This window comes from Gopherus evgoodei, chromosome 6 (assembly GCF_007399415.2).
Source record: "Gopherus evgoodei ecotype Sinaloan lineage chromosome 6, rGopEvg1_v1.p, whole genome shotgun sequence".
NCBI classification, from domain to species: domain Eukaryota; kingdom Metazoa; phylum Chordata; order Testudines; family Testudinidae; genus Gopherus; species Gopherus evgoodei.
The window spans coordinates 84,589,502-84,614,534 of record NC_044327.1 but is presented as its reverse complement, the minus strand read 5'-3'; the positions used below and the strand labels follow the sequence as shown (position 1 = coordinate 84,614,534).

At 42.0% G+C, this 25,033-nt stretch overlaps 1 protein-coding gene across 4 annotated transcripts in view; it reads right to left on the bottom strand.

Moving 5' to 3' along the window:
• SSBP2 (single stranded DNA binding protein 2) overlaps window positions 1-25,033 on the bottom strand; it is a 249,215-nt gene that overhangs the window by 48,696 nt on the left and 175,486 nt on the right. For all 4 annotated transcript variants that reach the window (XM_030568064.1, XM_030568061.1, XM_030568062.1 and 1 more), the window contains one exon: window positions 14,181-14,270. In XM_030568064.1, the coding sequence (XP_030423924.1) occupies window positions 14,181-14,270 (90 nt within the window). The remainder of the gene's footprint in view (window positions 1-14,180; window positions 14,271-25,033) is intronic.

Here is a 25,033-nt window from a genome sequence, read left to right as displayed (position 1 = left end):
CACACAGCCCGCGTGCTGCAGGTTGCCCACCACTGTGATCAGGGACGGCTCCAGCGTTTTTGCTGCCCCAAGAGGTGGGGGAAAAAAAAAAGCTGCGATCGGCGTCAGCTTTATTGCCGCCACCTCATTCTTCAGTGGCAATTCAGTGGCAAGTCCTTCCCTCCAAGAGGGACTGAGGGACCCACCACCGAAGAGCCGGACGTGCTGCCCCCTTTCCGTTGGCCGCCCCAAGCACCTGGAGCCGGCCCTGACTGCGATAGCCTATGTGCAGGCTGCGCTGTGCGGTTCAATTTAATGTAAAAAATAACCTGAAAAAAGTTAAAGAAAAGAAAACTTATCTCAAAAAGAAAAGGTAAATACATAGGGAGAGATTCACCCTAGGTTCTAAGTTCACTTATGGCAGCACACAGCTGGTGGCAGTAAGTACAAGGCCATTTCAGCAAAACGAAATGAATTCTTTGTATTTGTCTTCATTGCAGAGGACATGGGGGAGATACCCAAATCACAGCTATTCTTTTTATGAACAAACCTGTATTGTCGCACACCAATGGGTCAACAGTAGAAAAATTGAAAAATTAAACAGTAATGAGTCACCAGGACCAGATGGTATTCATCCAAGAGTTCGATTGAACTCAAATATGAAATTACAGGACTACTAACTGTAGTATGTAACCTATCATTGAAACAAGCCTCTGTACTAGATGACTGGAAGGTAGCTAATGTAACACCAATTTTTAAAAAGGATGTGAGAGGCGATCCTGGCAATGATAGGCCAGTAAGCCTTTTCAGTACCAGGCAAATTGACTGAAACTATACTAAAGAACAGAATTATCAGACACATAGAGGAACAGAATTTGTTGGGGAAGAGTCAACATGACTTTTGTAAAGGGAAATCATGTCTCACCAATCCATAAAAATTCTTTTAAGGATGTCAATTCAGACAATATAGTTGTATCTGTATATTCAGAAAGCCTCTGACAGGATTCCTCACCAAAGGCTCTTAAGCAAACTGAGGGTATGGCTACACTATGAAATTAGGTCGATTTTATAGAAGTCTATTTTTAGAAATCAATTTTATACAGTCGATTGCGTATGCCCCCACTAAGCGCATTAAGTCGCCAGAGTGTGTCCTCACTACCGTGGCTAGCATCAACTTATGGAGAGGTGCACTGTGGGTAGCTAGCCCATAGTTCCCACAGTCTCTACCGCCCACTGGAATTCTGGGTTAAGCTCCCAATGCCCGATGGGCCAAAAACATTGTCACGGGTGGTTTGGGGTCCATGTAATCAATCATCCCGCCCTTCGTGAAAGCAATGGCAGACAATTGTTCAGCACCTTTCTTCCTGGGTTACCCGTGCAGACACCACACTACAGCAAGCATGGAGCCTGCTCAGCTCACTGTCACCGCTGCTGTTGTGGGCAAGTCTACTGTGGGGGCTGCTGTGATCCAAGTAGCCAATGCAATCATTGACATTCTGTTATCAAGGATAGTGACTCTGGGAAATGTGTGGGACTTTTTAGATTTTAGGTGCATCATATTCCTGTCCTTTGTCACTGGTGAAGAAGTCTTGCAGCCATACATTCCAGTCCGGTTGGTGCTGTAACACCCCATAGCACTTCTGTGGTTGACACGTTACAGCTCCAGGGATCTTGCTCTTTTGCCTTGGCCGAGGTACCTTGTCCTAAGAGCACCTCCAAGCATTCGACACAGAAGCACCTGCATCAGCTGGCATTGCTACACAGCAGCAGCTCCTTGCCTTCACAGCAGACGGTGCAGTAGGACTGGTAACCATCCTTATCAGACATGTAGCTTGGCCGGGGGTTCTGGGAACGTCTTCCCTGCCCGGCTCCAAGCAACCTCCAGGGCATGATGTATGGCTCTACCACTTCCCCTGCAACTCTGCTCTCCTGCTCCCCAGTAACGAGCTCGGGGGATCCGTTCTGGTCCTCCTGGGTGCTGCTGACAGATGTGATACTGCTGCTCTAGGAGGACTCCTTGGAATCTTCCTCAGTGAGGTCAATCGGGGCGCCTGGACAGACATGGCCATCCTCCTCTTAGAACATCAAATGGGAGACAGAGACTCCAGGTCATTCTCTTCTTTAAGTTTAATCTCATGGAGATTCAGTTCTGCCTGGAATACCATGCGAGCTGGAGGTTTCTGCTTCAGGCTGCTAGCACCTACTCTAGCCTACCCCTTGCTACCATGGCTCATGAAGCCTGGATGGTAGTAAGGAGCAGTTCAACTAAAGGCTGAGCAAATGCAGAATAGTGGTAGAATGTGCCTTTGGACATTTAAAAGCACACTGGCGCTGTTGGTCAGACCTCAGCACAAGCAACATTCCCATTATTATTGCTGCTTGCTGTGTGCTCCATAATATCTGTGAGAGTAGGGGGAGATGTTTATGGCAGTGTAGGAGGTTGAGGCAAATCGCCTGGCATCCGATTTCGAGCAGCCAGGCACCAGGGCGATTAGAAGAGCACAGCAAGGCATGCTGTGCATCAGAGAGGCTTTGAAAACCAGTCCATGACTGGCCAGGTTTTGGTGCGACAGTTGTGTGTGTTTCTCCATGATGCAAACCTGCCCACTTGGTTGATTTTAATTGCCTGTCAGCCAGCCACCCTCCCCCCTTCGAAATAAAGTAACTATTGTTGTGAAACCATGCATTTTTTCTTTCTTAATTAAAAAAAAATGAGATAATGGACAAGGTAGCCTGGGTGGGGGGGGGGAAGGAGGGAAGGACAAGGCCACATTGCTTATTATAGCCACACTAGAAATCAAACTGTTTGAATGACAGCCTTCTGTTGCTTGGACCATCCTCTGGAGTGGAGTGGCTGGGTGCCTGGAACCTCTTACCCCCCGCCCCCCTGCGTTCTTGGGCATCTGGGTGAGGAGGTTATGGAACACGGGGAGGAAGGTAGGGGGTTATACAGTGGATAAGGCGGGGATCTGTGCTCTTGTTGGCTTTCCTGCAGCCCCAACAGACTCTTCATCACGTCCGTTTGCTCCCCCAACAGATGCTTCATCATGTCCGTTTGCTCCCCCATTACCCTCAGCATTGCGTCCTGCCTCTGCTCTTCGCGCTCACTTAATTCTTTCCTGGCCTCTGCCACTGAATGTCTCCATGCATTCAGCTGTGCCCTATCAGTGCGGGAGGACTGCATGAGCTCGAAAACATGTCATTGCGAGTGCGTTTTTTTTGCCTTCTAATCTGCAATAACCTCAGGGATGGAGATGATAGAGGGAGCTTAGAAACATTCTACGTTCTACAATGCTGGAGGGACTGCATGGTCACCTGTGCTGCTGACTTCGCCACGCTGACCAAACAGGAAATGAAATAAAAAAGTTCCCAGGGCTTTTCCCGTATACCTTGCTAGTGGATCGGAGTTCAAAGTGCTGTCCAGAGCAGTCACAATGGAGCACTCTGGGATAGCTCCTGGAGGCCAATACTGTCGATTTGCATCCGCACTATCCCAAATTCGACATAGCAAGGTCGATTTTAGTGCTACTCCCCTTGTCGGGAAGGATTACAGAAGTCGATTTTAAGAACCCTTTAGGTCGACGGAACGGGGTTGGTTCTGTGGACGCAGTCATTTTAAAATCAACCTAATATGACTATGAATGCAGTACTCATAGGATAATAGAGAAGGCTCCTCTAATGGATCAGTAAGTAGTTAAAAGATAAGAAACAAAAGGTAGGAAAAAATGGTCAGTTTTCACAATGGAGACAGATAAGCAGTGGGGTTGCCCAACTGTTCAACATATTCATTAATTATCTGGAAAGGAGAGTGAACATTGAAATGGCAAAGTTTGCAGATGATTCAAAATTATTCAAGATAGTTAAATCCAAAGATGACTTCAAAGAGTTACATGGGAGTCTCATAAAACTGACTGGTTGGTCAACAAAATGGCAGATGAAATTCAACACTGAAGTGCAAAGCAATGCAGATTGGAAAAAATATCCCAACTACACATATATAATGATGGGTTCTAAATTAGCTGTTACTACTCAAGAAAGAGATTATCAAAACTTCAATTTAGTGTGCAGGAGTGGTCAAAGGGCAAACAATGTTAGGAAAGGGATAGAAAATAAGGCAGAAAATATCATAATGCCACTATATATATCCATAGTGCACCCACACCTTGAATACTGTGTCCAGTTATGGTCAACTCATCTCAAAAAGGATATAGTTGAACTGTAGAAGGTTCAGGGAAGGGCAGAAAAGATGATCAAGGGTATGCAATGGCTTCCATATGAGGAGAGACTAAAAAGATTAGGGCTGTTCAGCTTACAAAAGGGATGATTAAAGGGGGATATGATAGAGGTCTCTAAAATCATGAATGGTGTGGAAAAAGTGAATAAAGTGCTATTTTCCCTTTCCCACAGGGATCATCTGATGAAATTAATAGGCAGCAGTTTAATACAAACAAGAGGAAATACTTTTTCTCACAACATACAATTAACCCGTGGAACTCATTGCCATGGGATGCTGTGATGGCCAAAAGGATAACTGGATTAAAAAAAGAACTAGATAACTTCATGGAGGATAGTTCCATCAATGGCTATTAGCCACGATGGACAGGGATGTAACCTCATGCCAAGGGCGACTGTAAACGTCAGACTGCAAGAAGCTTGGAGGGAAAGACGTGTGTTGATCTCTCCAAAATTGTATAGTTTTCTGTACACTTCTACTGAAGCTCTGGTACTGGTCACTGTCAGAGACAGGATACTGGATTAGATGGACCATTGGTCTGATCGAGTATAGCAGATCTTATGTTCTTATGTGGCAGTTACCCTGAGGTGAGGAGGCAAAAAGTGGTGAATGACATCTGAACAGTAGAGCCCTGTCTACCGAGGGTTAAAAGGTACTTCTTCAAATCCAATTAGCTTAACGTAATTGAAAATTCCCCTAAACACCATTGTAGATATAATGTAATACCTCTTCAGTCATGTTAGCTGTTGTGTTTTAGCCTAGGTTAGTGGTTCTCAAAGCCGGTCCACTGCTTGTTCAGGGAAAGCCCCTGGCGGGCTGGGACGGTTTGTTTACTTGCCATGTCCGCAGGTTTGGCTGATCGTGGCTCCCACTGGCTGTAGTTCACCGCTCCAGGCCAATGGGAGCTGCAGGAAGCAGCACAGGCCGAGGGACATGCTGGCTGCCCTTCCCACAGCCCCATTGGCCTGGAGCAGCGAACCACGGCCAGTGAGAGCGGCGATCGGCCAAACTTGTGGACATGGCTGGTAAACAAAGCAGCCTGGCCCACCAGGGGCTTTCCCTGAACAAGAGGCGGACCAGCTTTGAGAACCACTGTCCTAGGTGACAGTATTGGGGTCTGTTCACACCAAGATAAAAAGATGCATTTTCACAACATATTGCTAACTGTTTTAACTAATGAACTACTTAACTATACTACAGACAAGGCTAATTGAATTTTACCATGTTTTAGCTGGTTAAGGTGAACCTCCTAGGGTGCTCCCTCTACTATAAGGTCTTAAACTGTCTCTCCATGGATGTTAAGGGGAGTAGGGGGGGCTGTTAATCATTTCAAGCTACACTGACTGAAAAAAAGTACCTTTTTCACCCTATGTAGACAGAGCCTAAGGGATGCTGCCCAGGAAGTGGGTGTGCCTAGAATAGATGGAAAGAGTGCTGATTCAGCATCTCTCCTCAAAGATTCCATGTACCAGAGCTCATTTGGACCACCAACAGGAGATAAAGCAGTAACCCCTATTCTTACTGGTAGAATCTGTGGCTAAGGAGCTCTGCCTACACGATCACAAAAGACAAATGTGGCTCACAGAGTAATTATGCATGTGGGCAGAGTGTGTTTGGTGGGTGGCCAGAATAATGCACTAATGCATTATCACTGATAATTGCAGGGAGGGAGCGAGAGAGTTGAACTATAGCAACTCTCATCAATTTCAGCTATATGGGCAGGAGAAGCTCTACAAATTTCCCCAAATTATTCCTAAATTGTAGACCATTTTTACCTGAAAAAAAATCAAATTAAAATAGCTTTTTAATACAATGAACATTAAAATAACATACTGTTTTACTTCTTATATTTTCAATGTTTACATTTTTTTAAATAGTAATATACTTTAAAATAATCCTCTTATATTGTATGCCTAAACATTTTGAGAGGCTGAAGTAACTCCTTACAAGGGGCCTGTCTACATTGGGAAATGACCTAGCGTTCTAACATGATGTGAAACAGAATTTAACATTCAGGGTAGACAAGGATTGTCATGTTTAAATTGTGTTGGTTGCATGTAGTTGACTTAGAATCTTTAATTGCTTTGTAGGAGTCAACTATCTTTGCCATCTTCACAAACAAAACTTGAGTACTGCATATTATCTGAAGCCCTAAAATGGAATTACAGCCTTAATTTACATAGGCATTGTGATACATGATTCTGTACTAATTAGCTTCTACTGCAGGTGCAGGTATACTAAGAATGTCCAAATTACTAGCATCTAGCGTAAGTCAAGTGTGGATTCTCATAAGGACAGAATCTCAGAATCTCACCATTCATACATTGCAGGTCCTGAAATTGATACATGATGATACATGATCTAGGTAAAAAAATTATCCTAGGTTCTTCTCTCCTCCTACATTTTCAATTCATCTGTCATGTCCCATGTTCTCTCTCTTCTGTTTTCCTTCTCAGTCCTTCCTTCATATGCACATTTTTGTCTTTTATTCATATCTCATCCCTTGTTAAAAAGTTTGAAATTGTTAGCTGTTATATTCCAAAAGTATGAAATTTTATTTTATTATATAATTTTCTAATATCACTTTCTTCTTATCCTATCAGTACTGAAAAGTGATAAGAAAGGAATTTTTTTTAATATACCTCTTTCAGGCTCCTTGTATTGTGATATGATTTCTAAGTGCTTTCAACAGTTACTAGTATGAGATAAGTGGTTTCATTTACAAAATTCCATAGGAATGAAATGAGACAGAAAATGTGTGTCAAATGAATTGACTAGAGTTAGTTTACAATTCACATATTTTAATTTGTTTGGTTTCCTCTCTGTTCTCCACCAACAATCACTGTCATTGCAGTGTATAAGACACTCTTGATTAACACATTTTAGTGATAACCAAGACTAAATACTCCAAATGCCACGTGTGCTGGCATATTCTGCTGATGAGCACAAATATGTGGCTTATTTTATAGAACTCAGATAGTCCATGATCAATACTTAACAAAAAGTACTTTACCATTCAATCATATTTGAACAACAATTAAACTCTACACGTGTCTATGCTTTATTTTTGGCACAAGTATATGAGAACTGTACTTTGGGAAAGGCAAATCAAGTAAATCACACACTAACTAGCTTTTACATAAAATGGCTTGTACCAGACTCTCTGCATAGGTAAGAGAACTTCTCTTGATGGCCTTCTCTGGTAACTACATCTCTGTTTCATAAACAGGAATATCTCTTTGTGCTTCAAATGAGGTCCCCCTCAAAAATTATTTGAGTTTGTTTATAGCTGTCTGACAAGGCCTCCCACCCTAGAAGTTTAAATATGGCAACAGTCAGACATTGATCAAGTTAAGAATGTAGAGTGCAACATTTAAAATAATTAAAAATAAAAATCTAATGACTATAGCTCCCGTCTCCAGACTTCAGTGTTTCTACATTGAAGATTCAAAGACTAATCATCAGAACAAATAATAGTTTTTCAATTAAGGTCAATGTTTTATTCTCATCAAAGAATTACTGGACCTATTCCACAGTAAGAACGAATAACTGCAGTGCTCAGAATACACATCTCGTAATCTGCATACAAAACCCGGTTACACGTATGTACAATACTTCTCTAGGATCTTACAAACAGGATCTATTGCTGCTACCGGGTTATTTCACCAGGAATTTGAGAAGTAAGTAACACTAATTTCAATAACAGATGATTTGTTGGAATGGTATTGTTGTTGAATATTGTCTCCCTTTGCAGCAAACATAATGATTATTTCTCACTCAAGAAGATCAAGCAACTGGGAGAGGAAGAGGCCGAACTATACACATGATAATTAATGGAGATTTCTTAAGCTGTACAATTTTAAAAGTACTATGAAGTATATATATTTTAAATCAGTTGAAGAGTTGTCACTTTAATTTTGAGGGAAAACATTACACAAAATATAACTAATTATTCCAAATATGATTTGAGCTGGAGCTAATAAGGTTAGGAAGGATCACATGAACTTATTTTTACCCATACCTCTAAAATTCAGATATTTTGAACATAAACATTGAGAATAAGAACACATTCCTGAAAAATTAGCAATGCCCCACCCAACACATGAACAATTCATTTCTAGGAGCAATGCCGGCAAGTGACAACTAAGAGCCTCAGTGATCTCTCAGTTAAGAATCTGTATTGCTGCTACAGCTATTAAATATATTATTATTATTATGAAGCTAAAAGCATTATCTTCATCAATGAATTTTGATATATGAAACTGATCTCTCAAGTCCAATGGAAAGTACAACTGTCAATTTATGCCAAGGACAGGATTCACCTCTGAAGAAAATAGCATCATATATAAACTATAAAATATCAGCAAGAAACAATCCACAACCAACTAAACAAAAAACAAACCAAGCACCCCTAAACAGCCTTTAGAAGACACTGTAATGCCACTTTTGACATACAGTCAGTATCAGGCTTGTTCACCCCAAAGGGTACATATATTTTCCTCTACATACGAGTCAAAAGCTTGGATATTTATAAGGCGTTTGTCATTTAAGTGCCTTCCCTTCCCCTAATACTGTCCCAAAACTAGCAGTGGGTTTGTGCTTGAGATTGTATTTGCGGTGGGGAGACCATGGGCACAAAGCTTATTTAGTTACTCAAGCTAAGCAGTTTTAATTTGTTTTAATATAGTTGTGCGCAATAAAACAATTACTATAACTGCAGGATGGCATTATCAAAGCCAGCAGACATCTTTATCTTTTTAAAAATTGACTTTATTTCTGGTATTTAGAGAGAGAGAGAGAGAGAAACACATACACAAACATACACCCACACCAGGGGTAGGTAACTTATGGCACGCGTGCCAAAGGCGGCAAGCAAGCTGATTTTCAGTGGCACTCACACTGCCCAGGTCCTGGTCACCGGTCCGGGGGACTCTGCATTTTAAATTTAATTTTAAATTAAGCTTCTTAAACATTTTAAAAACCTTATTTACTTTACATACAACAATAGTTTAGTTATATATTATAGACTTATAGAAAGAGACTTTCTAAAAACGTTAAAATGTATTACTGGCATGTGAAACCTTAAATTAGAGTGAATAAATGAAGACTCGGCACACAACTTCTGAAAGGTTGCTGACTCGACCTACACTATTTTCAGACCTTTTGAGGTGCTAATATCCTCTGCTTACAGACTGAAGATGGGTTTCATTTATATTTTCATACTTAAAATATTTTAAAAATAAAATATGAGGTTACAAGAGCAACGACATAAAGGCCCTGTTTCTGCGAAAAATTAAGCATGTGCGTAACCTTACACATGTGAGTAATCATAATGGGCTTAAGTCTTTGTAGAATTGGGGCAATTACATCTACAAATAACTACAAACATTCCAAAGTTGCTCTAAAAGGACAGATGAGGATTCTTCCTATCCTATTGTTACGCCAATCCCTCCTGACTCATTCCTAGTGTAAAGGGCGTGTCAGAATCAGCTATGTGTGCGAGAGGATATTCTAAAGGTGGAAGGGGGCAGACCTGGAGCATGATCTGCTCAGCTGATCCCTAGTTGGCAGAATGGCCCCTGTGAGACAGTTCTAGCTGGTATAGGTTAGAGTGAACAACTGCTGTGGCTGTTCCAACTTCCAGGTAGGTTGGTTTGGCCCCCTGCTATCCCCAGAATCAGGGGGATGTAAAGGTGCTCACTGTAGTTACCTGAGAGTCTTTATTTACCTCTCTCTTCACAAAACGATATACATTTTACATCTTTCTGCGGAAGCTTGTAAGCTATTTGCTTATTAAATATATATTGTCTGGCTTTTCGTTTTGAAACGCAAAGAAGATGTGAGTTATCATTAGCTTTGAATTTCCTAGCTTGTTTTAGTTAGTTTAATTACCTGAGTGCTACTTAAACTTAGCTCTTTGTAATACCATGGAGGAAAAAAATATGAAACTTCTTTTCACTCATTCTTCTTCCTGTAATAATGCTCTATCAGAGCATTAGGTCAGCTCTGCTACAGCACAACAGAGCTAAAAATAGTGCATCCATATAATACAGCTAATACAGGGAATGGGCAGCTGCCACTAGATGGCATGGCATCCTTATATTATTCTGCTTTCTTTTTTGCTTCTTTTTCTATAATATAAAAGCAGTATGTAAAATTTGTCATTCAAACTTGCTGTCAACACATTTTGACACTTCAGAGATGACCAAGGTCAGCCAATCATCCAGATATTGACAAACATGGATCTTTTTCCTTCTCAGGTGTGAGGCTAATACTGTGAAGCTCTTTGTGAAGACAACAGGAGTTGCTGTTTTGTTTTATTTCTGCTTGTAACTTTTGATCTATGGGCTAAGTGCTTTTTTAAAATTAACATAATTTCTGCCAACTCCTGGACATTTTGTAATGATACCTGCAAACAGATATCTGCAAAATCTCTTTCATCACTACACTCAGGGCTGGTGCAACCACTTAGGCAAACTAGGCGGCCGCCTAGAGCGCCTAGTGGTTGGGGGCACCTAAGAGCCCACTCAGGCGAGGAGGTGGAGTGGAGGTGAGCTGGGGCGGGGGGGGGCAGCAAGGAGGGTCACCTGCAGTAACGGGGGGTAGGGGGCACACAGGGGAACTGCTCCCTGCCCCAGATCTCCTCCACTCTGTCTCCTCTGCTGAGCACACAGCCCCCGCTCTAATTCTCCTCCAATCAGCATCGCAAGCCTGGGAAAGGAGGAGAATTAGAGTGATGCCGGCGTGCTCAGCAGAGGAGGCGGAGCCAGGTGGGGTTAGCTCCTGTGGGGGGGGGGGTCTCCCGGGGCGGGGTTAGCTTCCGTGGGGAAGGGAGTCTCCCTAGGTGGGGTTAGCTGCTGCGGGGGGGGGGGACTCTCCGGGCGGGGTTAGCTGCCATGGAGGGGGGTAGCTGCTGCAGGGAGGGGGCGGCAGACTCCCCAGGTGGAGGGCTGGGTTAACTGCCGTGGGGGGGGCTCCTCTAGTGGGGCGGGGGTAACTGCCGCGGGGGGGCGGGGTTAGCTGGGTAGGGAGGTGGCGCAAGGTGGAAGTTTCACCTAGGGCACAAAACTTCCTTGCACCGGCCCTGACTACACTGAACAATTTGGCTCAGATTCTGGGTTAGCAGGTGAAACACAAGGCTTATGACCAGTTTCAAGACTTCTGTAACTCTTGTGGTTGTGAATCCTGCAGTCAGAACTCCACCTCCCTCTATGATTGTGTGAAGAGGAACTCCATGTAGATGACCTGCTATCACTCGGAGAGACAAGATGGGTGAGGTAATATCTTTATTGGACCAACTTCAGTTGGTGAGAGAGAGAAGCTTCTTACACAGAGCTCTTCTTCAGATCTGGGAAACTAACTCTAAGTGTCACTGCTAATGACAAGGTTTGAACAGATAGTTTAGTATAGCTAGCTAACACATATTTTAAGGGACCGTTCAATGTGAAGTGTAAGCTTGTCTCTCGAAAACGGAAGTTGGTCCAATAAAACATATTACCTCAACCACCTTCTCTTGCGAATTCCTGGGACCTACATGGCTACCACAATACTGAATACTACTACCACTCATGTGTAAGCAGAGTCAGGATGAGCGCTACCCTGACATCTGGTGGTGAATTGTAGGGAATGTGGAAAGAATTCCAAGAATTTCAAAGAATGGGGAAAGATTTGCATTGGCATCCACCCTCCACTTAGCATAAGCCCACAGCAGACTGGAATGGTTATTTTAACAGCTCTGGGATCCCCAATTTCTTTGTTATTGGGGCAGAAAAAAAAAAGTTTGTCACCCTGATTGTGTGAATGGGGAGCTGTGGGACTGCTTTGTGACAGAGATGATTCAACCTCAGTTGGGTGGTACTTGCTAAACATGGGACATGGGTTCCAAAACCACATGAAGGGAGAGAGATTGGGAACTGGTGTGTGTACCTGATGGTATGGGCCCCTTGTGAGGGCCTGGAACACCAATTGCACATCCTCCTCTCTCCACTGTTGAAGAGTAGAGCTAATTTTGATTCCCTTAGGAGTCCATCTAAAGACTGCTGAGCTGAATTCACCCTGAGCCAATGGTGCACCAACACTAGGGCTCCCCTACTAAGAGCTGCAATCACTGAAGGGGCTGGGCTGAGCTGAGATCACTGAGTGCTGTGTTAACCTGTGGGGGAGCCTGAAGACCTATTGTTAAGCGGTTGGCAGAGCGGAGCGGTTTGCAGTGTGTTGGAGCAGCCGTGGTTGGAGCAGCCCATGGAGCAGTGAGCAGAGTGAAGTGGTTTGCACAGACAGCTGGAGGAGCGGCACGGCTGGTGTGGTGGAGCAGGTCATGGTGAAGGCTGCAGCAGAACTTCATGGAGAGGTGGAGCAGTTGGCCCTGGCCCACGTAAGGTATCCCTTAACACCCTGTGTGGACTCTTCCCCCCCCGGCCTTTCCACCCAGGCTAGGGGGGTAAAACTCGGCAGATAAACTCTTGAAATTCTGGGGTGGCACTGACCAGAGTCTTTTGGGTTGTTGGACTTTGGGGTAATTAGACTTAAGACCCTAAAGGGGAAAGGACATTGCCAAATGTACTTGGAGGTGGGTTTTGTTTATGGTTTGTGTTATAATCCTGTTTGTGGTGTTTCTCCAATTGGATGCCGCATTGTTTCCTTCCTTTATTAAAAGGATTTTGCTACACTCAGACTCTGTGCTTGTGAGAGGGGAAGTATTGCCGCCTAGAGGCACCCAGGAGGGTGTGGTATGTAAGTGTCCCAGGTCACTGGGTGGGGGCTCGAGCCGGTTATGCATTGTGTCATTAAAACAGAACCCCTGGATACTGAACCCGGCCCTTGTTGCTGCCAACTCAGAGGGGCAGAAGGGTTACACATGCATACAGAACAAAAGCATTCAGTAAAGATTTCTGATTGCCTACGAGAAAAATATCCACCAACCCCCTATTTTGGGAGGAGAGTGAAGATATACCTTTCAGACACACCTAGTACTCCCGTCTCATGGTCTTCAGTGGGAAAGGAGAATGAAGATCCCCCTCCATATTCTCCTGGTTTTCACCCCTGTCTTTCACACGAAAGAACCTCCCCATCCTCACACTCCAGGCCTGGACACCCAGTTTACTCATTTTTCAGCAGGAGACCACATATGTGAAGCAAAAATTCCTCTCAACACTTGGATAAGTGTAGAAAGTCTGTCTCTTCACTGTGGTCCAAATTAGGGAGTTACTCCAGCTCTATAGTTGCATTCACTCCTATGGGCTGCACGGCAATAGCAGGCACAGTAAGAAGAAAAATAACTGGATCCTGGTAGAAAGGAAGCAGATAGATCATTTATATGAGCTCTCCATTCCTGGACCGAAATTGTTAGTTTGGCCTTGCATACCAGCTTGTTATTTACCACAGGTAAGCATACTGCACTGCTAGTGTCCAAAGCACCAAAGGTATAATTTCACCTAGATCAAACCTTAAGGGAAGGCAGAGTAGGCATTGATTCCTTTGCTTGTTGTTATGCACTAGGGGCAAGAATTTCAAATTTTAAATGTATAAACATGCAGATTGGTACTTGGTGAGATTTTCAAATACACTTAGGTGCCTAACTCCCATTGAAATCTGACCCTCTGGCTCCACTTTGCATATAGCTAGACATGAACAACTCCTCAATTCTTACACCAAAATATCAATATAATTCTAACATTTCCTCATAAGAGGTTATTATAACATATTAATTTTCTAGCTTTAACCATAAAATAGCACAAATTCTTATCTTTGAAATTGTGAAGGATTGATACTGTATTTAATGGATTTCTTATTATTAGTCAAAGAGGTCACTTGTTTTCCTCATATATTTTTCTTAAAAATAACTCTTAAATATTGTACACATGATGCATAATATAATTTAGAATAGGCCTTTTTTACACAGCTTCAAATAATGCACTGAAGCTTTTCTACATCCTAAAATGTCTGTAATCATAATTTTTCTGAATACCTGAAAAAAACCTGGTGGTACAGGACCTACTGGCATGCCATCTCCTGGGGGAATGTTTCCTAGCACTGGACTGGGAGCTGCTGCAGCACTCTGAAAAGAACAAAGGAAAAATAAACCTTTGTCATTGCATGCTAGGCATAAAACCAAAAACTACTGTGACCAAAATGCAGTACGGCAGAAAGTAAACTCTCTGGATATAATTTTCATTGTTTACTCTAAAAGTAAACTGTAATTCAGTAACAGTCTCATTTTATACACATGAAATGGTTAATTTTAGTTCACAAATATACGTTATTTGAGGAGAGGACTGACAGACACATTCATCCATTAAATGTATCACGACTATGTATATATTTAATGTTTGTATTATATATATTTATAAATGTATGTGTGTGTCTCTCTCACACACACATATAAATATATCTGGTATAAAAAAGTTAACGTATATAATCTATTTGAAATTTTCAACCACTTTTAACTTCAGCAGACTTAATATTCTTTTAAAATCATACCAAGCTTCAAAACAATGGGTGCTCATGATTCTACCAGTCCCACAAATAACCACAATGATTAATGCCACAGTAAGCATCATATTGCAATTCTACATCCAACAAATAGTATTCAGTGAAAATATGAACAGAACTCCATGTTGCTGCTTTGAAAATCTCTTCAGTTGGGATCAGTCTCAAACAAGCTACAGAAGTAGCAGTAGCCCTAGTGGTGTATGTGTATCTTTAACCCTAGAAGTACTGGTTTTCTGACTAAAAAATAACAATATGTTTCCTAATCCAGTGTGAAAGAGTGTTCACTAATAGGCAGTCCGTTACACCTTTTCCAATAGGCAACAAATAATCTGTTTGTTTTCTAAAGGATTTAGTCTTGTTTAGGTAATAATACAGGGGCCCTTTCACATCTGAAGAGCATAAATAGGACTCTCCTGGATGGACATTAGGTCTGAGGAAGAAAACAGGGAGGGTAGCAGATGCAAATCTGAGCCCATTTTAGGCATTATGCTGGGATGAAGTCTCATAATGATTTTTTCATTGTGCATTATTATACGGGCTGGAGATACACTGAAGGCACTGACATTGCTGACCCTCTTAATGGAAGTAATGCCATTTTGATAGCCAGGTACTCTAAAGAAGTTAGATACATTGGCTAATAGGACAGGTCCATTGATATTGTTAAAAGCAGGCTGGGAAACGGCTTCTAGTAGAAGAAAAGTCATTAGTTATTCCAGTGGTCCCCAACCTTTTCATCTGGTGGGCGCCAGATGAAGGACTGTGGCGGCGGTCGAGCATCCACCAAAATGCCGCTGAATTTCGGCAGCGATGCCTCTCAATGATGTTGCTTGTCCGCTGGCCAGGACGCGGGCGCACCGTGTTGGGGACTCCTGAGTTATTCCCCTAAGAAACTTGGAGACTGTGGGGGAAGCCAATAGAGCTTTGACTTTAATCAAGATGTATATATGATACACAGATAAACCTGGTAGAGTCACCTTTAGGAAGTTACCACTAAATCCTGTTATTTCAAATGCTAGGGATGCTCTAAAATCGCAGGGACTTTTGCCCATGATGGGTTTATTCTTTATCCTTTCCCCAACACAAAAACCTTGTCCATTTCAAATCTGTACCACTTCAAGGTAGAGTTCTGTCTAGACTGTAACAGTCCTGCTTGAACTCTGTGAAAATACAGAAAACCCATGGCAGTCAACAGACTACTCCCTTATTGTTGAAAAAGGAGGTCCAGGCACAGAGGAAGATGAATTGGCTGTTCTCTGATCAGCTGGAGAAGCCACCTATCAATATTACAAAGGCCACATTGGTATTATAAGTACGATGTTTGCTTTGTCCTCTCTGATTTTTCTTATATTCTGGGCATCCAGGAATGGGAGGGATGACATATTGATTATCGTAGAGGTGAAGGATCCATAGAGTTAGAGAGGTTTAAGATAAGTGAATTTTTCATTGCTTTGCTGGATATAGGCACATGGAAAGAGGGGGTAGATAAGTCTGTTAGTGTGCATATTGGTTCAGGTAGCTTGTCTGAGTATCCTACTGCAGTTGCAATCTTATCATATGCTAAGAATGGGGTGGTGGGAAAAAGGGAATTCCTTTGGTGGTGGTGATAAGGGGAGGAAAAGAAAAGATATATAATCTTGTGTAACATTCTGTACTAAGAGTAAGGCACGGTTAAGATATTTGGTCTCAGTTCTGTGGCTGTAGGAGTGCATGTTGTTGGCTGGGGGAACCAGCTCTTTATTTCATGCTGTTTAAAGCACATTTAATTAAGTTAATTAACTCATTTAATTAAGTTAATTAACTTTATTAAAGTCATCCATGATTTGATTATGGACCATAACGTTTCTGGGTGCAGTTCAGTGTGTTGGTTTTAACCTACAAAGCCCTAAATGATTTGGGATCTCATTACCCAAGAGACTGCGTCTCTCCCTATGTGACAGTACCTCAGTTTAAAAGAAAGAGTCTTGACTTTGGAACTCACTCACCAGGTCTACCAGAGCTCCAGTTGTTATGCTTCCAGGCATACGTTACAAAGCTCATCTTTTCTCTTATGTTTTGGGGTGAGAAGGGGTTAACAGGCCAGGGGATAAAGCAACTGTAAAGTCTGGGTTATCATGCTGGCTACTTTGGCCATTGTTTGCTTATGGTGTTCATTAAGTGTATTACTGACTTGAAATTGTAAGAATATTGTTTAAATTATTGTGAAGGACCTAAAGCCACTGTTAGTCCCTGAAAAAATCTAAATAAATACAATGAAAACTGCATAATATACATGACAGAAGGTGTAATTTAAAGAAAATAGCAATGAAGTCACAACAATGGAATAAAACAGATTTTCATTGTCTTTGGCATAATATGTTTTTCAGTCTAAGAATGTATGAAGAAATATATCCTTAAAACTTACAACAAGCAGATCAATAAACAACCACAAAATGGGTTGCATGGAAATATTCTGATTTAACCTATTTCTGATGAATTATTCAGAAATCCTTTTCACAGTTCCACTGCAAACCATAGCTTCTTTTTACATGCAATATAAGTGGTATATCATTCATATTTCCATTTGTTTGACATTTTAAATATTTGCAATTTGCTTTCCCAGCTTTTCATAAGAAGATGAAATGGGAGAATTTAAATTGTTTAATCTCTTCATACAAGAGTATTTCTCTTTAAAAACAGAAAACTTAGGTTTGGTTTTATGTCAAGTTACTGAGTTTACGGTGTCTCTTTACACTTAATAATTAAAACAAATTAAAAAATGCCAGTTGAATAAAAATTAGCCAGAATATTTATTTGTATCTGCTTGGTATACCCAGGCATCTCTAGACAACATAAAAATAGATGAAAATATGCAAAGATTAAAACTAGCCTCTATGATCAGTAGCTGTTGATGGTCATTGTTTACACTAATTTTCAACAATAATAATTTAACTTATAAAGTACATAAAGCAATAAAGTCCTAATGGACTACTTCACTAATTTACTGTGTGCAAATATTTGAATCATGTTTACCTAATAATCCATAGAGAACCATATATTGCATGGTTTTCATTTTCTGTTCTATTGCAATAAGTGGTGCACTATGGCTGCAAGAGAATACTGTGAGTGTGATTCAAAATATTTATGTAAAGAAAATAACTGGACTTGAGTTAATCCATAACAATCCTAACCAGATTTATTCACTAATTTGGCCATTCAATTTTAGCTTTTCTTGTTTACAATATAACATTTATGATTTCATTCTATCAAAAGTAAGTCAATGAAACTTGATTTAAATAATAGGCTGCTAGTGTATCAAGGGTTTTTAAATAACAAGGACATTTTTTCAGAGAAGTATCTTACTCAGTTTACTTTTGTCTAAGTGGAATTATGGTACAAGAAGAGATAGCAATTATAGCACCATAAATTCATATTATGTAATTTAACAGAAAATATGTTTAAAATCTTATTTAAAATATCTGTACAGTGAGCAGGACTGATGGCCTAGAAGTAATGATCTGTATTGCCATGTGGGAGTTCTAGATTTAATTCTGTGCTCTGATCTCTCACCCCCTAAACTTACCAAGACTAGAAATATCACTGAGGCATTGGTAAGGCTAAGATTTTGTCACGCATATACTTAGTAAAAAGTCATGGACAGGTCACAGGCAATAAAGAAAAATTCATGGAACCCATGACCTAATCGTGACTTTTACTAAAAATATGCTTGACAAAATGGGGAGCTGCAAGGTCCCCACACCACCAAGGGGGGCCCCAGCTCAGAGCTCTGGGGTCCCCTCACTGCCCTTGGCTTCGAGCTTGGGGCATCCCCACCACCTGTGGTGGCTGGGAGCTTTGGGGCACCCTGGCCACCCATGGTGGCTTCCAGTTCGGGGGCACTCCAGCTGCCCATGGTGCCTGGGAGCTCCTGGGGCATGCCCCTCACTTGCTGTGGCTAGGAGCTCGGGGTCCCCACAGTTCCCAGCCACCACTGGTGGTGGGGGACCCTGGAGCTCCCAGGTGCCACAGGCTCAAGTCACAGAAGTCTCTGGAAGTCACGGATTCCATGACCTCCCTGACAAAATTGTAGCTCTAGGCATTAGGCACATTTTCAAAAGTGCCTAAGTGACTCAGAAGCCTTAATCCAATGGGAGTATGCTTAACCCAAGCAAAGAGACTGACAATGACAGGCTCCTAATTGTAAAGAACAACTGTCTGAAGCTGAACTCAAGCAGCATAGAGGTGATGCTGGTGGCCAGAGGAAAGCATTTTGAAGAGTTCACAGTCAAGGTCCATTCTCCTCTGGTTAAAGAAACACACCACAACTGATAACTGAATCTGTAGCTTACGAGCATTCCTGGGGCCTTACTGTCGCTAAACTCTCACATAGCAGCATCTGCAAGTAACTCTTTCTATCCTCTCCGGTTGGTCAGCAGATTTCATCCCATCCTCCTGGACAATGACATAACCTCTGTTATTTACAGCACTGTCGCATCTTGGCTGGACGTCAGTAATGAGATAAACCTGGGCAAGAAGGCTTCAGCACTTAAGAAACTCTAACTACAGAATGTACAGAATGCTATAGTGCATCTCCTCAGCAACACAGGCTACTACTAGCACATCACCCTGCACTCTCTACACAGGCTTATCATAGAATTTCAAACCATGACTAAGTTCTTGGTGCCTATGTTCAATGTGCACCGTGGGCTAGGCCCAGGATATCGAAAAAAACCCCAAAGCTCTGAGATAAGGACCATAGCAGATAACTGTGCTCCTCTGTTACAATGGAACTCTCTCTACAATAACGGTAAAGCTCTTCTGTGTGGGAGACAGAACTTTCTTGGAGGCCAGTTCAAGACACTGAAATGAACTCTTCCAGGAACTAAGGGCCATCACAAACCTCATCATCTTCTGCTCCAAGTGCAAAGTATACTTCTTTGACCTTGCCTTTTCAAACGTAAATACATAGCAACAGGCATATTTAAAAAAAACCCCAAAAACATGAAAACCTACCAAAACAAGACATTCGACTGCACCTGCTTCTCCCTCTGGGGAGAGGATGACAGAACAAACACCTTGTAATAGATTTTATTCAAATTGCTTAGTGCACCACTGGAAGGTGTTCAGATACTATGGTGATGAGTGTGGTATAAGAACCCATATAGAACAGAAGTATCCTAACCTGTCTCCAGCAGGAAGGATGTTGGTTGACATGCAAGGCTCAGATAAGTGGGAAAGTAAAGTGGAACAAAATTAGAAATCCACAGAGTTCAACAAGATGCAAGTATTTTCAAAATGATACTGGCTTTCTTTTTATTACAAGGGAAAAAAATCAAGCCCCTACTTTTTATCACAGTAATCGGAGCTCTATTAGACAATCAAAACAATATGATGTTATGAATGGTTGAAAATTACCTACTTCTTTATGTACTGTACTTATATTAATTGAAATAGTTCTTGTTTCAGTCACTAGGTACTGTTTTCACACTTGGGCTTCTGAAGACTACATACTAGCTGCCTTGAATAGAACGTATTAAAAATGTGTTTACATTGGCTGAAGAGAAATACAGGAGCTATGTCTCTGCAACAGCTTTCTCTAATTTTTTTAGTCATTGCAGAACATAGACTCATTTAACTTAGTCTTACAAAATTATATTCACACTTTTGCCCAGAGTAAGTTAATTATCTTGACAAGCGAGTACAATATCATTAATTGTTTCCTGAGCGTGACCATGGCAAGGGTGGGCATATTGATTTTATATATGCACAAGAACTTAAAATCAAGAAAAGTCACAAAAAGTGACAGTTCCACAAAGCCTAAATCTGGAAGTGCCTAAATCTCTTTTGCAAATGAGATTTATGCTCCTCAATCAGTTAGGCGTTGCAATGCTGAGCACAGCAACACCTAAATACCTTTGAAAATTTGGGCCTGAGAGATTAAGGTCAAAAGTGTCCATTGATTTTGATTGCCCAGTCTGAGATGCCTAAGGCATGCTTTTTCACAGTACTTATAATCGTATAGTACTCTGCGTTCAAAGCATAGCTCCTGTTGACTTCAGTTGCAGCAGTGAGTGCATAGCACTTCTGCAAATCAAGCTAGGAATCCTAAAAATGAGGAACAGACAATTCCTGTTACCACCTGTGAAAAGTTTCACTTTCAGTGACATGCCCAGTATCACACAGAAACTTTGTGAAGACACAGAGTAATTCTCCTTGGCAGCATTCAACTGGCCTTAACCTTATCCTTTCTCTTTCTGCAGTACCCTGCTGTCTCTCTCACTACACATCTTCCAACTTCTGCAGCAAATGAGGAAGGGTCATACTGACAACAGACTCCTTCAGTACAGAATCCTGATTCATCCCCAGAGCAAGTTCATCGTGTACACTGAATGAGGTAGGGCTGTGGAAAAAATGTAATCATGTAATTAAAGACTGTATCATAATGTGTACACACACGGGTGCCCGATTAACGTTACACAGGCAAAAAAAAAACACCCAGAAATTCCATCATGTGACATCATATTGACACCCACATGGGTGCTCGGCATGTTTGGAATCTTTAGATCCATCACACAGACCTCTGCCAATTGAGCTAATGGAGTAACTGAGCCATAGTAAGCTGTCACCATCTATGTGGACCAGGACTAGGGGGGGATGAGAGACACGCTTTGCCAATCGGTTTCACAGACATTTGCTGACAGCAGAAGAATTGTAGAAATTAAGAATCATGTGTTCCATTCCAGACTCTGGAAAAGAGTGTGCTCTGCTGGACACAGACCATTATGCTCTATTTCCTCCAGCCTGTCTTTGTCCCAGTCCTGTCTCTTCTTCACTCTTTCCTCTTTCACTCAGCCTCATTCTCGTGGTCTACCCAATCCCAGTCTCCACTCCTCAGATTTTCTCATCCCAGTTCAAGTCTCCTTAGCTAGCCAATCCTAGTTCCCTCTTCCTCCTCATCCCGTCTCCTTGCCTAGTTAGTACCAGTTCTCCCTTCTTGGCTCCTCACCCACTCTGATCTCTCTCTCTTCACTCCCACGGGTTCCCAGCCCCAGCTCCCTCCTCATGCTCCTTATCTTCAGTTTTCACCCATACCTTCTCCTTGGCTTCTTGCCAGTCTCAGTGCTCCCCCTGCAAACTGGCTTCTTGTCAGGTCTGTCCCATTCCTCCCTGCCCCCGTTTACCTTCAGCTCTTTTCCAGTCCAAGACTCACCTCTTCCCCCAGGTCCTCATCCAGTCTCACAGTATTCCACCCACCAATGGCTCTCAGTCCCTCTCCCATTTCTCTCCTTGATTACCAAACCCAATTTATTGGGCCAATCGCTCCTAGCCTCTCCACCTCTCATCTCCTCTGACCAAATAATTCAAAGCATTCCCTTTCCTTAGTTTCAGTCTCTTTGCATAGCCAGGCCCAGCCTCCCCTCTCATCATGGCTCCCAGTCTCAGTTTCTCTCCCCAAACACAGTTCAAGTCAAACCAGGCTCCTCATCCCCAACTTCTGCTTTCCCTCTCCCTGTCCAGCTCTTGTCCTCTCTGCATTCGAATTAGACACCATCCTCATCCATGCTGCCTGGCCACCAGCACGGGTGGGGGTGTCATAAACAGATAGCTAAGGGTTAATGTTCTTTTACCTGTAAAGGGTTAACAAAGGGAACCAAACACCTGACCAGAGGACCAATCAGAAAACAAGATTTTTCAAATGTCCAGGGACGGAAGTTGTTGGGTGGGTGTTCTTTGTCTTGGTTCGGTGGCCCTCTCGACTCTGAGAGTGATCTCTCTATCTCCAGGCTTTCTAATCTTCTGTTTCCAAGTTGTAAGTACAAAGATAGACAGACAATAGGTTTATATTGTGTTTTTTTTTTGTATTTACATGTGTGTAGTTTGCTGGAATGTTTTAAATTGTATTTTTTTTAATAAGGCTGTTTATTCATTTTTTCTTTTAAGCCATTGACCCTGTATATTGTCACCTTGATACAGAGACCATTTTTATGTCTTTTTCTTTCTTTTTATATAAAGCTTTTTTTTAGAGACCTGTTTGAGGGTTTTTTTTAACTGGTTAAGGCTAAGGAACGAAGGGAGGGGGAAAATCTCTTTGTGTTAGATTTACTAAGCCTGAATTTGCATAACCTCTGGGTGAGGGGAGAGAGATATTTGATTTCTCAGTGCTTGTGTTTCAAGGACTTGAAGCAGGGAATCTCAGAGTACCCAGGGCGGGGAAATCTGGGAGGAGGTAAAGAGGGGGAAGGGAAGTGGGTTAGTTCCCATTGTGGTGAGACTCAGGGCATCTGAGTCTTGGGGTTCCCCAGGGAAGGTTTTGGGGAGACCAGAGTGAGCCAGACAGTGGAATTTTCTGGCTGGTGGCAGCGATATCAGATCCAAGCTGGTAATTAAGTTTGGAGGTTTCATGCTAGCTTCTCATGTTCTGAACTCTAAGGTTCAGATCTGAGTAGGAAGTTATGACAGGGGGGCACTGAAAGTACAAGAGAGACAGGGTCCCTGCTCTCGGTTCTGATGCCTGGTTCTGTCCCAGTCTGGAAGAGTCAGCATCAGCAATTAAAGGGAACTTCCTTCTGGACCCCATAACTCTGCATTGAAGCATCCTCCATTCCTCTATTGGGGATGGCATTCTCATCCTGTTCAAACGTAGGAGCTGTAAGGGATAGAGCATGCTCACTGTGAACAGATTCTTCAGAAATTTTAGTTGCTAAACTCTAAGAAGTCTCTATTATTCATATGAGAACTGCAATGTTTCAAAGACATAATTTGAACATATTTGGATGGATTTTCACAGGAACAGCTAACAGCATATCCCTGATGCAAAGTGCACCCTGTCAAATTTCAAGTCCTTGTTCCAAAGCATAGTGGCACTAGAGTGTCTCAAAGGAAAGGTCACCAGATTTTTTTTAACACTGCCAAAAAATATTTTTTTCCTAACCTCATTCTCAGAAATAGTTGAACCATTTTGTCTGAAATTTTCACACACATCCCCCAAAATTCAGCCTGTGCCAGACAGCTGGCATTGAAAACAGGATCTTAAAATGAGCAGTGTCGGGTAATCCTAAAATGACACCAGTTCTGCCTGTAACACAAATACGTATGTGTGTGCATGCACACACACACACAGAATAAATAGTTATACCCATGGAGCTGATACAAAGCCCACTGAATTCAAAAGAAAGGATCTCATTTAAGTATTAGGGTGCTGCATCTGGCCCTTATATGCATTCTACTATACATTATAAACAGCAAAATTATTGAAAAATTTAATGTTAGGAATGAGTGATAAAGTGCATAAAAGAAACAATAACAATGAATAAATAATAACAATGCAATAAATATATTAAACATAGAAAAAAGGGACCTTTTCAAAAAAATGTTTTGTTTTTTTCTTCCAACAAGCAGTCACAGAAACATTCTATGGCAGGGGTGGCCAACCTGAGCCTGAGAAGGAGCCAAAATTTACCAGTGTACATTGCCACAGTAATACATCAGCAGCCCCCCCATCAGCTCCCCTCCCAGCGACTCCTGCCCACCAGCAGCCCTGCTGATCAGTGCCCCCCTCTTCCTCCCCTTCCCAATCAGCTGTTTCATGGGGTGCAGGAGGCTTTGGGGACAAGGGAGAGAAGTGAGGGCATGCAAGCCTCAGGGGAGGGGGCAGGAAGGGGTGGAGTGAGGGCAGGGCCTGTGGCAGCCCCTGAAAACTGGAAGGTTGATGCCTGTACCTCCAGCCCCGGAGTCGGTGCCTACACAAGGAGCCGCATATTAACTTCTGAAGAGCTGCATGTGGCTCCGGAGCCACAGGTTGCCCACCCCTGGTCTATGGAGAATGTTCCTCCTCAAATAGTTTAATGAAGAATTGGGGGAAGCTGCAGGTGGTCCTCTATACACCTTTTTATTTATATCTCTTCAGTGACAAAGAGTAAAATTTGGGAAATATCTTTATCCAGGTTTAGGAAACGAAAATTCTTCTACTTTTCTTTTAACAGCTCTATAGCTGAATAACTGGGGGTTAAAAGATTATAAGTGGCATTGAAATTGCCCTCAGTGAAAGAAGTACCAATTCAGAGAAACTGATTTTGATTTGATTGAGTTTTTTTAACATTAATATTTCTGAAAATCTTGGCTAAAATCTCATGACCTAATCTCTTTCCAAATCCTGCTGCAGAAAGAGAGGAGAAAGAAAAAGTATGCTGAGCATACTACTTATGCTAGTTCAAAGTAGATCAACAGCTTCTTCTGACTCTTATTCGGTTTCTAAATGAGATGTGAAGTGTTTGGGGAACCAAAGAACAATTTTCAGATTTATCATTGAAGTGATTAGAGATTCAGTAAAGGAAACATAAATAGCAGGAGTTC